Source organism: Toxotes jaculatrix, chromosome 13, assembly GCF_017976425.1.
Source record: "Toxotes jaculatrix isolate fToxJac2 chromosome 13, fToxJac2.pri, whole genome shotgun sequence".
In the NCBI taxonomy this organism is placed as follows: domain Eukaryota; kingdom Metazoa; phylum Chordata; class Actinopteri; family Toxotidae; genus Toxotes; species Toxotes jaculatrix.
In genome coordinates this window covers 1,028,792-1,041,145 of record NC_054406.1, presented here as the reverse complement: position 1 = coordinate 1,041,145, position 12,354 = coordinate 1,028,792, and the positions used below count along the sequence as shown (strand labels likewise).

Here is a 12,354-nt window from a genome sequence, read left to right as displayed (position 1 = left end):
AACCTGTGGTGAGAGTTTTGTATTACAAGCTGCACCTCCCACCTTTTTATTCATTGCTCATATTCAAGTTAACACATTTACAGAGGCCCACTTCCAATATATATCTATGTACATTTATTATTACACTGTTAGACTTTGGATTTGACATTACTTTTAACATTTACTTTCACTTTTGCAGAGGAGCTTTAACATTTGATGCTGAGGATGAGTCTTTCTCTTTCTGTACATACAGTCACCATGAGCGTCGCACTGTTTCCTTTGTGTCCGGATTCAAAGGCAAAAACAGAAGATGAAAAGGAAAGAGCTGAATTATTACGTGACCATTCATGCACATACATTTTAATTTATTCATTTTTTCTCTTGTATAGTTTTATTTTCAAATTTAATTAAGTGGTGCTTTCATTGTGTTGACGAGAGAATTAACTAATGCAACTAATGCAACAAGTGCAACTTGCACTAAACCTCTCACAGCATCTTATTTTTAAGGCAGTGACCCACTGGGCAACTTTTCCGGCAACAACTGGTTGTCATGAATCATCTAAATAGATTTTTGAATTTTACACCATCCTTGTTGCTGAGTGTATCACCACCCTCGTATGAAAACACACCATTGACTGAATCATCTCCTCACAGTTTCACCCTCTTTTTCTCCCGTCAAACTCCTCTTTCTTTCATGTTAAAAAACCTTTCCCTCATCAGATCCACTTGTCCTCCTCTGTGCTCCCCCTCCCTTCATCCCTTCATCCCTCCATCCCTGGTTAGTCCATCTTTTCCTCCCGAAGCGGAAACCAAATCCCCCCTTCTCCCGGCTGACGGCTTGGAGCCCTCCGGCGATGGAGGTCAGAGCCTCGTTCCTCTTCCCCCCGTCCTCTCCATCTCCTCCGTCCTGATAGTGCATGCTTTCCAGAGAGTGACTCCCGGGGAAGGGTGACAGCGGCCGGGCCATCAGGTCTCCTCTCTGGGTCCTCAGCAGTGCCTCCTCCTCCCAGGAACCAACTTCCTCCGCCTGCTGCCCAGGTTCCAGCAGGGCTCGTAGAGGATCTTGAGGCCGCTCGGCCCAGACTTCAGGCTGGATGAGTCCATTGTCCCTCAGGTCCTCCAGAGCAGCCTGGAGGTGGAGCAGGGCAGACTCAAGCTCAGGTCCGTCCACTGTGGGTAGCAGGGCAGTGGGGGAGAGGGGGTATAGTGTGACAATCCGTGGTATGGGGCTGAGGAAAGCGAGGGAGAGGAGGGTGAGCTGAAAGGCACCGAAATGGAAAGATGGTCTCATCTGAAAACAGAAACAGGTCACGGGGGAAATGAACAGTTATATATACATAATATATTAGAGGTTATGTTTGTGTGTGAGTTTTTTTCTTTCTTTTTTAAAATATGTTGTTACTTTCACATCAATTAGTCTAACATAACATAAGTCTGAAAGAAACGTTATGACTTTATTACAGTCAGAAAAAGGAAGTCATTTAAGGAAATAATCCGAGAAAAGTATTTCAAACTTGCACTGAAGGTTTTCTTCATCAGGGCAGATGGAAAGTGTGCAGCTCTGGACTCCAGTATCCTGTTTTTTGTTTCTTTGTTTGTTTTTTACATAAAATGGTAAAAGCAGTTCTGTGTGTTGGCAGCAGTGAAGAAGAAGAGGAATTTAACAACATAAGAAAATTCAGTTCAGTCAGCTCACCATGTCTTACCTTGTGTCGTGGTCGAACTCGTCGTATCCTCTCTAATGTTTGTCGCCTCTGACCTTTTTAAAAAGTGTGCGCCCTCCATCCTCCCCCTCCACCCGAGGGCGCGGGCTGCTGTTACCCATTGGTCCCTCACCCCTCTGACGCACACAAAGATCCACGGTCAGCTGCCATAACCTTCATTCTTTCAGCTGAGAAACCTCGGTCCACTTCAGCAACGAGGCCCGGAGAGTCGTTGCAATTATCGCCGCTTGATTGGGGAGGCAATACACAAAGAGGAAGCAGCCAATTCATTAAGATGTTTCTGTGGAGAGAAAGACTCAGGGAGAGGACGGGGGGGGGGGGGGGGGGGGGGGGGGGGGCACAGAGAGACAATGAGACAGAAAGCAAGACGAGGGCAGCTCGTGGTGTATTTTGTCATCGTGGTCGTCATGAAGGTCGTCTCACTGGGAAAACACTGACACACCTGAAAGAATGTCATTACAGTCTGGTCGTTGAGGAATCATCCTGTTGACAAACAAAGTTGCTGCTGACCTCAAACTGAACGAGGCTAGTCTCTGACTAAAATCTGCTCCGATTATTTGACATTTGTGTGTCTGTAGCGATCTCTGCCCTCAGGCTGTTTTAAGACTGAATGATGTTTGAATTTGTTCTGAATCATAAAACTTAGAGGAACAAACTTACCTTGAAAATCTATGATTGTCTTCATTAAGTTGAAAAGATAATTCTGGTTCAGATGGACTCTGAGCTCTCTGTTCATTTGTTTTGATTTTATTCAGGATATGACATTTACATGGAACATGAGAAACCTGATTCTGACAGTATCCAGGTTTCTGATCATCTGTCGGCCTGGTTATCCTGGTTTCTGAAACCAGGATATGACGTTTAAATGTGGAACACATAACACTGACACGACAACTGCCGTCGTACACTCTTCCTCATAATAAAAATAAGATCTGAGATTTGTTGTGTTTTCATCCTTGACAATTTAACTGTAAGACCAAGCAGAAAATCCTTACAGAGGCTGAAAGCAGCAAATGTTTCACATTTTTAATTTTAAAAAAATGACAGACACAAATCACTGATGGAAAAAGTTGCTGATTCATATTCAGTTCATTAACACACTGTTTCAAATCTACGTGTAAACACACAGAAGGGAAGATGAACTGCTGCTGGTGCACAAAGACGAAACTGTGATCAAACAGTACAAGTATGTTCAGTATGTAGGTCATGTGATGTGGTTAAAGGCGAGTAAATGTACCGTTAAAGTTTTTTTTTTTTTCAAACTAAAGGAAGTGCTGTGAAATTTATTATAAAATTGAATTGCAGTTAAAATGTTGACAAACAGACAAATTGTTTGTAATTGGATCCGACTGATATCAGCCTCACTGTGTACTGCTCACCGTCTTACAGCCGGATCAGAGCCTTTAATGCTTCACATTAAAGAAGTTCAGCTGAAATCTTAAGTATTAGAACTTTAATGTCTCTAATTGTTCCTTAAAGTTACAGGTTGAAGCAGCGTAAGGTCCCTCGACTAACAGTGATGTGGCCTAAAAGAACTGTCAGCATCAGCTTCTCTGTCTGCTTCTCCTCCTGCCTCCCCAAAGTCCTCATAGGCCTCCAGAGAGGACATACACCCCGGTGCACTCTGGGAATCGTAGTCCAGGAAGAAGGCGGGGTTTTGCAGCTGGTGAAGCTGGTTGATGGCTGGGCTCACCGGGGGGTCGCTGAGGGGGGCAGTGAGCAGGGACAGCTGCAGCTGGTCGATGGTGCTGGTGGAGAAGGGCTGCGAATGGTCGGGTGGGGAGCAGGCCGGGGACGGGGAGGTGGTCGCCATGGTGACTTCTCTCAGGGGAGCAGAGGGCGAGCTGACCTGAGAGTCGTCAGCGGTGAGGGACCGTCTAAGTTTGGCTCGAGCGTTTTGAAACCACACCTGAGAAAGAGCGTGTGTGAAGAACAGAACGTTTTTCAGTAAGTTTCCTCTCATTGTACTCCAGCGAGTTAGAAAGGCCCTTTCATCAGGTTAAGGTGAGATGAATCCTGTGTAGTCCCTGGTTCTGCCCCTCTGACTGGAGAGTAGCTAAACACTGGTCCTGGACTTAAAGCTGAAACTTTTTAAACATCACTGCCATCAACTAATTTCAATTCAACTACCTTCAAAGAGCCAAAATAAATAAAATAATAAAATCTACAAAATCACCTGTATTTCTTACCTGCAGGACTCTCTTGGGCAGGCCGGTCTTATGTGCGAGGCAGGTCCAGTCTTTACCGTCAGGGTTGTGCTTCTGGGCGAAATATGACTCCAGTGCTCTGAGCTGCTCGCTGCGGAAACACGTCCGGATTCGCTTGGTCCTCCTGCGGGTCCTTCCACCTGTCGCCCTGTCGTCCGGTCGTGGCTCTGGACTGCTGACTGACTCCTCCCCTTCACCTGAGACCTGGTTTTGAGCTGTCACCACACAGAGAGGCTTGTTGTTTGTGTTGGCTAGCAAAGGTCTGAACACACCTTAATGCTTTAAAACAACATTTCACACACTTCACCTTCATTCAGATTTGGTTTGGGTTGAGGATCGTGGGACACTGGGACACTCCTGTCACCATGATAATGGGACTGACAGTAGAGGGTATGGCCCTGCATGCAGTACAGGTTCCCAGGCATGAGTTTGATGTCACACTCCTGCAAAACATTACAATTTACTCTGCTTAGGAAATAATAATGATAATGATATTACTGATATTAACAACACAGGATGAACTGAACTCCAAATCAGGCACGAATGCATGAATATTTCTTTTCTTGTAGAACTAAACTTTGAGCAAACCTGGCAGGAGAAGCAGTGAGGGTGGAAGGTGAGCTCACCGGACCTCATGACCAGAGCAGATGCTGGGATTGGCTGGAAGCAGCGAGCACACTGACCGCCTCCAAACATCCTGATGAACACCACAAACACGGTGAAGCCAAACACGAGGACAACACACACCATTTGAATCTGTTTTTAAGTGAGATGTTTTTGGGTGAAAAGGTTTCTGACCTGCAGTAGTCCTGCTGGCAGTAGATGTTTCCTTCTCTCCAGTAAAGTGAGGGGTGCGTCTGCATCTCACACTGACATTGGCTGCAGCGGAGGCAGGCGCCGTGCCACACCCTGCCAGCAGCCAACAGGAAGAAGCGGTCGCACACCTGCTCACTGCAGCCAGCGCATATCATTGGTTCCTGGATGGACACAGCTGTCGGGGCCTGAGACGTATAGAGAGAGCAATTTTATTATAGAAAAAAAAAAACTGAGTAATGATGATGATGTTTCTCATAGTTATGATGTTCATAATAATAAATGTGTGGTAAAATTTTGCAGCATTGAGCTGATGCTGGATGACAGGCAGACTGGGCCCTGATCCATGATCTGGAACATGTAGCGTCACGAGACAAGATGAATATTGCAGCTTTAAAAATCGTCTCATTGTCTTCACATTGTCTGCAGCAGCACTTTCCTCCACCCCCGCTGAGCCACCGCCGCCGCCACCCAGCTCCAACCCCTCTGCCTCGTCACCAAGGTCACTGCTGTACAACAGGTTCTCCAGGGCTTGGTCGTCTGGCGACATCATGATTGTCCTGAGGTGGTGGAGGGGGTAATTATCAGTCCTCTCTAGAATCACAGTCCTCGTTAGAGAGCTAAAATCAGACTCATTTAACGTCTCTATTAATAAACAACAACAACGAGTGTTTGACATGAACATCTGGCTGTGACACGACCACTTTCTGCAGGCTGAACTGGGACTTTTATTATAATTGATTGTGAGAGGATGTTGCATTTTATCTGGCTCCACCGTATTTTCTGTTGTGTTTCCATGTTTTATGTTTTGTTTTAGAGTTTTTATCTGTAGTTACTTATGTTTTCTTCTGGTTTCATGTTACCACATTTGTTCTAAGTTACTTGTTTGATGTGACATGTTCTTGTGCTGCTTTTATGTTTTGCTGAAGCCAAAGATTGTCCCCCACACATGGTGACAATAAAGTTCTATTCTATAAAGATTATTATTATTGTTAGTATTACACTTAGATAAAGAGATTACACAGCCATATTATTTTTAAATAAAAAGGAATTTCAACATTATTCAATTTAAAAAAAAATTATTATCCAGATTTTCAAAACTATTTAGGGATTTTCCAGACAGGGCTCTTGTGATGTTTCAGCGAGCTGGTAAATCTGTGTTGAAACTGAACCAATGGACCAAAGGATCCATCTTTGATTTTTTAAACCAATTCAAAGATGAAACATTATAAATGTAAAATAACGTTTAAACTAATGAAGTGTACATGAACCATGTGTGTAGGTGGCCTGTACAGTGTTCCAGTTTCTCTCAGTGTAAAAAGCTGGAAAACTCTAAACTCCACTGAAGCTTTTCTGATAACTGATCAGATGTTTGAGACATTTTTCAAGCAAATAAACCAAACAACACCTCATTCAACTTCTTCATTCTGAGTATTTGCTGTTTTTTCCCTCCAATGCAGAACAGAATGGAATAGAGTAGAAAAAAGAAAAACAAACGACAGCTGGAGACATCAGCCGGGGCTTCAGGAGACTAACAGATATTCTTCACTATTTCAAAGACCAAACGATTAATCGAGAAAATACTAAGCAGACTGATCAGAAATTAAACTAATCATTAGTTGCACCTCAGAAGAAGAGTGTACCTGTATGGTTTTTCTGGAAAAGTCTTCCGTGGATAAACAAACCCTCCTCTCTCTCTCCTCTCTCGGATGTGTCTCTCTTTGATCTCTCCCCGTTTTCTGCCTCGCACTTCGACAGATTTTCCTCCACCTGGCTCAGGTGAGACCTGGGCGCTCTCCCTCCTCCAGGTGTCTCCGCAGCCTCCTGTCTTGTGGTTTTGAGATCAGTTTCACTCTCTGAGCGCTGACCTGAGCTCTGTTTCCACCTCGTCCTCCACCAATCACTTCCCCAGCATCCTGACAACAGGATCAACACCTGCCCCCCCCCCCCCCCCCCCCGCGGCTGCCCCACACACGTCAGTAAACAACGGGGCCAGGTGGCTCAGGGCGCAGGTAAGAACCGATCTGATTGGCCACCCGGTGAGCCCCCTGGGTGGGGGCCTGTCCCCGGGGACCAATTAAAAAAACAAAGGGTGTCTAAATGGACATGTGGGACCTGAGTTGGAGGAGGAAAAGACGGCGGTTAGAAGTCTTCCCTCTATCCCTCCGCTGTTTGGACCGAAATGTCCCCGTTCACGTTTATAAAATTAAGATTTCTACGCACTGTTTACACGTAGAGAAGGAGTATTTTGATATTTCCGTTTCACCCGTTGTAGCACGTGGGGTGGGGGTGCGGTGGGGGTTAATTAACGGGACACGGGACACGCGAGCGACGTAGGTCCACACTTGGAAAGCCGGTGTGCTGGACGCAGAGACCGCTGCTGCAGCGTGTGTGTTTTGTGCTGTCACAGACTGAAAGAAAAAAAAAAGGAAAATAAAACACAAAAAGACAACAACGTGACAAACAGAGGGACAAAGACTGAGGACAGCCGGCAGCAGATCCACAAGTACAAACAAAACTCACCCGAAAGTCTGCAGGGCTGTACCTATAGACTGTTTGCTGAGGGGACACAGTGCAGCTGAGATGTCTTCAGAGATACAACAGGGGGCGCTGTCGAGCTTTAAAGCAGGCCTAAGTCTCAGTCCTAGGTGTGGTTCAAACCACGTCCTGTGTTTGCTTTGATTTCAGGTGGATTTGATTAGAAATCAGATTCATTTTGGTGGATAATTTCTTTCTAACTGCTCAGCTCCTGTCGTCAGAGAAACCGAATCTTTCCCATCAGGTCTGAAAAACCGATGAAAGGCCACAGGATGAAGTCAGAAATACATCAGGATAAAAACAAAGACGGTTTTATTAGTTCTTGAAAATTAAACATTTTTAAGACACACATTTTTTTTCTCCACAGCAACAGAAAACAGAAAAGAGAAAACAGAATGCTCTGTATAATAATGATTCTGTATTCTACTGTGTGCACAACTTTGGCCACGTAGCGTGTTATTTATTAACATCAAACATAATGAAAAGCCCGCGTGTGCAGACAGTTTTTATTAGCACGGAGACAAAAAATGACAAAAGTGCTGCAAACACCAGGGACGAAGGAGCACTGTCTGCCTGAACTGTATCACAGGATTTTTGCTTTTTCTGCTTTTTTTGCCTAATTCTTCACACACAACTATCAGCACAGGCAGTGAGGAAATGCTTTTGTGTAATTTGGGTGAACTGACCCTTTAAATATAGAGAAAGTTTAAAATCGAAAGATAAAAAGAAGAAACTGTACAATCAACAGTAATATACTGATAACTGACCTCTATACAAATGAAAAAATACGTCTGTCACTTCTGAGGCGAGAACGAAGAGGGTGTGTGCACTCTGTAAGTGTGTGTGTGTGTGTGTGTGTGTGTGTGTGTGTGTGTGTGTGTGTGTGTGTGTGTGTGTTAAACAGTTCATTATTTGTCCCTCTCTCTCTTTCATCCTCTGGCTGGAGGACTGAAGGATGTTGGTCTCATCTTCATCTCAGTGAATGGGATGGAGTGCTCTTTACCTTTCCAGGCGGTCCAGATCACACCCTGACACACACACACACACACACACACACACACACAGACACACACACACACACACACACAGATGTCAGATAAATCTGAGAATATTTCCCTGTTAATCTCAGCACTCATCAGGTGTGATCGGAGGTTACCTGGTGTTTGACGTCGATGCCGTACAGGCCATTGAGGTTTGCCTCGTGGCAGTTTTTGTACCACCAGCCTCCTCGGTACGACATGGCGCAGCGGGTGATGAACGGTGCCGGGTCCCGGTCTTTGGTGGAGAAGACCCGGTTGTTGTGGTAGCTGAGGGAGTCACCTGAAACAGAGAGGAGACAGGGGGATATAAGGGCTATTAAAAGTTGTGCACATTGTTAAGAAAATCACCAGAAAGTTCCTGGAACCAGCAGATTTTATATTCATTTCCTCCAAGTGAGTCAGTGTTCAGAGGGTTTTGAGTTCTACATTAAAACCTGTTGATTCCTCTCACCTGCGGTGCCACTGTACCCGCCCACGGTCAGTCTGTAGTTCCTCTTGGCCACCTCGAACACAGAGTATTTGGCAAACACTGATTCGACGGCGTCTCGCAGGTCAACGCGCAGACTCATCCTGCTCATTGCTGTCAGGTTGTGCAGACTGTTGAGGCCTGAAGGAGCAGGAGTTAAATCGGTTCAGTCTCAGACAAACATGACTTTTTTTTCTACCTTTCTACCTACCTGTAGATTCTGTTACAGCACCCAAAACCAACACATGTCCTGCCACTGAACTGTGGACATTTTAAGTCTCACGTCCTAAAGTATCTCACTGCTTTCCCTCAGACTTGCACCATGTCTAGAGGAAGACTCAGGGGGTTCGGTCCAGTATTCAGGATTCACTGGTCAGCAGCCCATAAACTGTTTCTGTAATCAGCTCAGTTAAATTGTCTCTCTCACCGAGCCAAAACTCCCCACTCAGATCTCCAAATCCGTTCACGTACTCCTTCCAGCCTTTGAAGAAATCCACCGAGCCGTCCTTCCTCCTCTGGAAGACCTGCAGACAGCAGACAGGACAGACCTAACCTGAGGCTGAGACTACAGGCTGAGGAAGAGTTCACTGAAGAGAGTCGGACCGTGCTGTCAGTGATGAGTCTGCAACCGTACCGTCCAGCCTCCTCCGTCTGTCTCCATGTCACAGTAAACCATCATGGGTGTCCCCTGTTTCCCCTGAGGGAAAATCTCCACCTCGCCTGACATCCTGACGCCGTTCAGCAGCTCCTGAGAGCAGTCGGTGGGGAAGGGGAACCTCAGTGGTCCTGAGGAAGAGGAGGGAGGAGGAAGGAAGAGGAACACGGGGCAGGAGTTTAACCCTTTATTCATTAATAACCATGAGAGTAATGTAACATATAAGAAGCTGTTGTACCGGTGGTGAACTCTGTGGAAATGGCGGAGGTGTATCGCCCTCCTCCCTCAGCCTGTAGATGCACCGTGTACTTGGATCCAGGGTAAAGTCTGGTCAGGTTGTACTCCGTCACTGAGGCATCCACCATCACTTCCTGTTCAGGAAAAAACAGGAGTTTCAGTGGAAGGAAGGTTGATCTGATGGTGTTTACAGAAATCAGGTCAGAGTCATCCAGTGAGTTCTCATTAATGTTCGTCAGTTAATCATTCGATCAACAGAAATGATCATTTTGATTATTACTTACTTGTGTAACGTCATTTATCAGTGACAGTTTATGAGTCTGTAAATAATTAATTAATAAAGAATGAGTTAAAATGTATTTGGGCGCAAAAAACCAACAACTTTCCTTTAAGGAATTTCCTAAATTATTATCCAGTTATAAAGTTATTTCCAGGAAACTACAGAGTGGTTTTTGTGTTGAACATCAAGTTGCAAGAGGTTTTTGTTTTGCTCACCTTCATCTCGTGACCTTCAGTCTGATAGGTCAGCCTGTAGCTACCAGCAGGCTTTGAGGGTGGTTTCCATGACAACAGGGCAGTGCGAGGGGTCACATTGTTGGCCTGGAGATCTCGCGGCCCGTCCCTGTCCCTCCCAGAGCCTGAGGAGTCATGTCAGTTTCACGTGTTACCGGGGGGGGGGGGGGGGGGGTTTAATATCAACCTGACAGTGTGTGTGTACGTGTGTGCGCTGACCACCGGTGGTAGTAAAGCTGGTGGTGGCTGGTGAGCTCTCCAGGCTGCCCAGCTGGCTGGTTATGGTGACGGTGTAGGTGGTGGATCCTTCCAGACCAGTCAGCTGCTGCTCCGCTGCGTTCCCGGACACCGTGATCCTCACCTCTGAATCTGGACAAACACAATGCGCCGGTCAGCTGAACTGATTCAGTGATGCCAACGATTAAACGTCATTTAACCGAAGGAGAGGAGGCGAAAACGCAAATAAACTTTTATGTGAGAAATTATTTGATGAAATCTCTGCAGCGTCAGAGTGCAGCTGGTCACGTGACGGCAAACACAAAGACAAACGCACCACCGCTCACCTGTGCCCGAGCCATAAACGATGGCGTACCGATCGATGGTGGCCAACGCTGGACGCCACAGTAACAAGGCCTTGGTGTCAGTGATGTTTACGGCTCGGAGATCTGTAGGCGGGTCAGGGACTGACACAGAAACAAAGGTAACGATATTTATTTGCTTAAAAAAGAAAACTCACTAAAAAGAACCGTTTCTTAAGCAAACAACTGAATGTAGATCGAACAATGTTGGAAAGCACAACAGAGGCTGAAAAGCATCCAGGGAAACACAGAGGGTTTCACTCTGAGAGACTGTTTGTCAACAGTTACAGCATCAGCGATGGGAATCAGCTGAAGGAAAAAACAAATCCAGGATGAGAGTCCTGTGAGAAAACCCCCCAAAACGCACAGATCCTTTCCAGATTCAGCACCTGCTACAGACATTATGAAAGATGTGAGTTCTGAATCTTTATGCAGACAGAAACTCAAGGACACATTCATGTTAAGATTTTCAACTTATTCAGCTGCCTTCAGTATTTAGCTTTATATTAAAAAGAAACTGAAAAAGTTAAAAAAAAGTAAAAAAAAAAAAAAAAAAAAACAGTTAAAAACAAGCCACAAGTTCTTGTATTAGACAATCAGCAAAACATTTAACCACAAAAAGAATCCTCTCATTAATTTGAAAACCTCATATTATTAATATTATTTTCTATGTTAGAATTTATTGTGTTCCCAAGGTCAAAAAACAATGTTCAGTCTGAACTGAGGAGACAAGTGGACGACAAATGCTCAGAAAAACTGAACATCTATGGTTTAAAGACAGAAAGTTTGTCCCCGTCACTCGCAGTGAGTGGGAGTGCAGAGGGAAACCTGCAGCACTCACGTGTCATGACAGTGTCTTTGATTGGATCGCTCTCGTCCAGACCGAGGATGGAGATGATGCTGACTTCGTAAGTAGAACCAGGAGAGAGCTGCGACAGGCCGAGGGTGGAGTCCTTCGAGTCCAGGGACACCGACACCGGCTCTCCTACACACAGAAGATCAGAATTTAGCTTTAACACTGTGTCACACACAATGCCCTGATAGCATATAATAGGTCACCACTATAGATGGTGTGTGTACACGTCACTATGTGTCTAATTAACATAATCATTAGGGACAAGGGAAACTGGCTGATGAAGCGTTACAGTTACCTCCAAGAAACTAAAGGCAGACCTACAAATATAAGAAAACAAATGGTAAAAAATATGAATTAACTTCTTTTATGCTGTGGCCATGTTGGCAGTGTTTGTTAAAATACTGTAAAGGAAATTTCAAAGAAACGTATTTGGCCACTGCTCGAAGAGATAAATCAGCTGCTGGCAGTTAACAACCAAAACATAAACTGACTAAAGACACTATAAAAAAGATCATTAATAATTACTGCTTACTTACATGTCATCTAGGAAATCCAGGAAGCGGCTGTTAAACAGATTAACAAAATAAAAATGAAATGAAACATGAATTCAGTTTCTCACCGTCCTCAGCATGGGTGTAGGTGACTTTGAAACCGCTGACGGCGCTCTTCGGTTTGGTCCAGGACACCGTCAGAGAGTTTTCTGTCACCTTACTGAAGGCTATGTTGGTTGGAGGCTCTGGGCCTGGAT

The 12,354-nt window shown here is 45.1% G+C and overlaps 3 protein-coding genes across 5 annotated transcripts in view; all 3 read right to left on the bottom strand.

The window, feature by feature from the left end:
• Positions 1-676: 676 nt before the first annotated feature.
• On the bottom strand, positions 677-1,941 carry LOC121192140 (pyroglutamylated RFamide peptide). The gene is made up of 2 exons (XM_041053713.1): positions 1,686-1,941; positions 677-1,270 (listed from the first exon to the last, which is right to left on the bottom strand). Exon 2 carries the CDS (start codon positions 1,268-1,270, stop codon positions 677-679), a length of 594 nt encoding a protein of 197 aa, XP_040909647.1. The 5' UTR covers positions 1,686-1,941.
• A 712-nt stretch (positions 1,942-2,653) lies between these two features.
• Positions 2,654-5,276, bottom strand: LOC121191637 (LIM/homeobox protein Lhx9-like). The gene is made up of 6 exons (XM_041052889.1): positions 5,142-5,276; positions 4,709-4,911; positions 4,499-4,607; positions 4,218-4,353; positions 3,893-4,125; positions 2,654-3,612 (listed from the first exon to the last, which is right to left on the bottom strand). The coding sequence occupies exons 1-6, from the start codon at positions 5,274-5,276 to the stop codon at positions 3,214-3,216; spliced, it is 1,215 nt and encodes a 404-aa protein (XP_040908823.1). The 3' UTR covers positions 2,654-3,213.
• A 2,295-nt stretch (positions 5,277-7,571) lies between these two features.
• LOC121191635 (tenascin-X) overlaps positions 7,572-12,354 on the bottom strand; it is a 33,665-nt gene continuing 28,882 nt past the window's right edge. For 2 of the 3 annotated variants that reach the window (XM_041052881.1, XM_041052883.1), the window contains 11 exons: positions 12,226-12,348; positions 11,592-11,735; positions 10,736-10,855; positions 10,392-10,541; positions 10,155-10,297; positions 9,661-9,793; positions 9,402-9,553; positions 9,195-9,291; positions 8,753-8,908; positions 8,418-8,581; positions 7,572-8,289 (listed from right to left, as the gene is read on the bottom strand). In XM_041052881.1, the coding sequence (XP_040908815.1) occupies positions 8,191-8,289; positions 8,418-8,581; positions 8,753-8,908; positions 9,195-9,291; positions 9,402-9,553; positions 9,661-9,793; positions 10,155-10,297; positions 10,392-10,541; positions 10,736-10,855; positions 11,592-11,735; positions 12,226-12,348 (1,481 nt within the window). In that variant the 3' untranslated portion in view covers positions 7,572-8,190. The remainder of the gene's footprint in view (positions 8,290-8,417; positions 8,582-8,752; positions 8,909-9,194; positions 9,292-9,401; positions 9,554-9,660; positions 9,794-10,154; positions 10,298-10,391; positions 10,542-10,735; positions 10,856-11,591; positions 11,736-12,225; positions 12,349-12,354) is intronic. The other variant, XM_041052882.1, reaches the window with a different exon arrangement.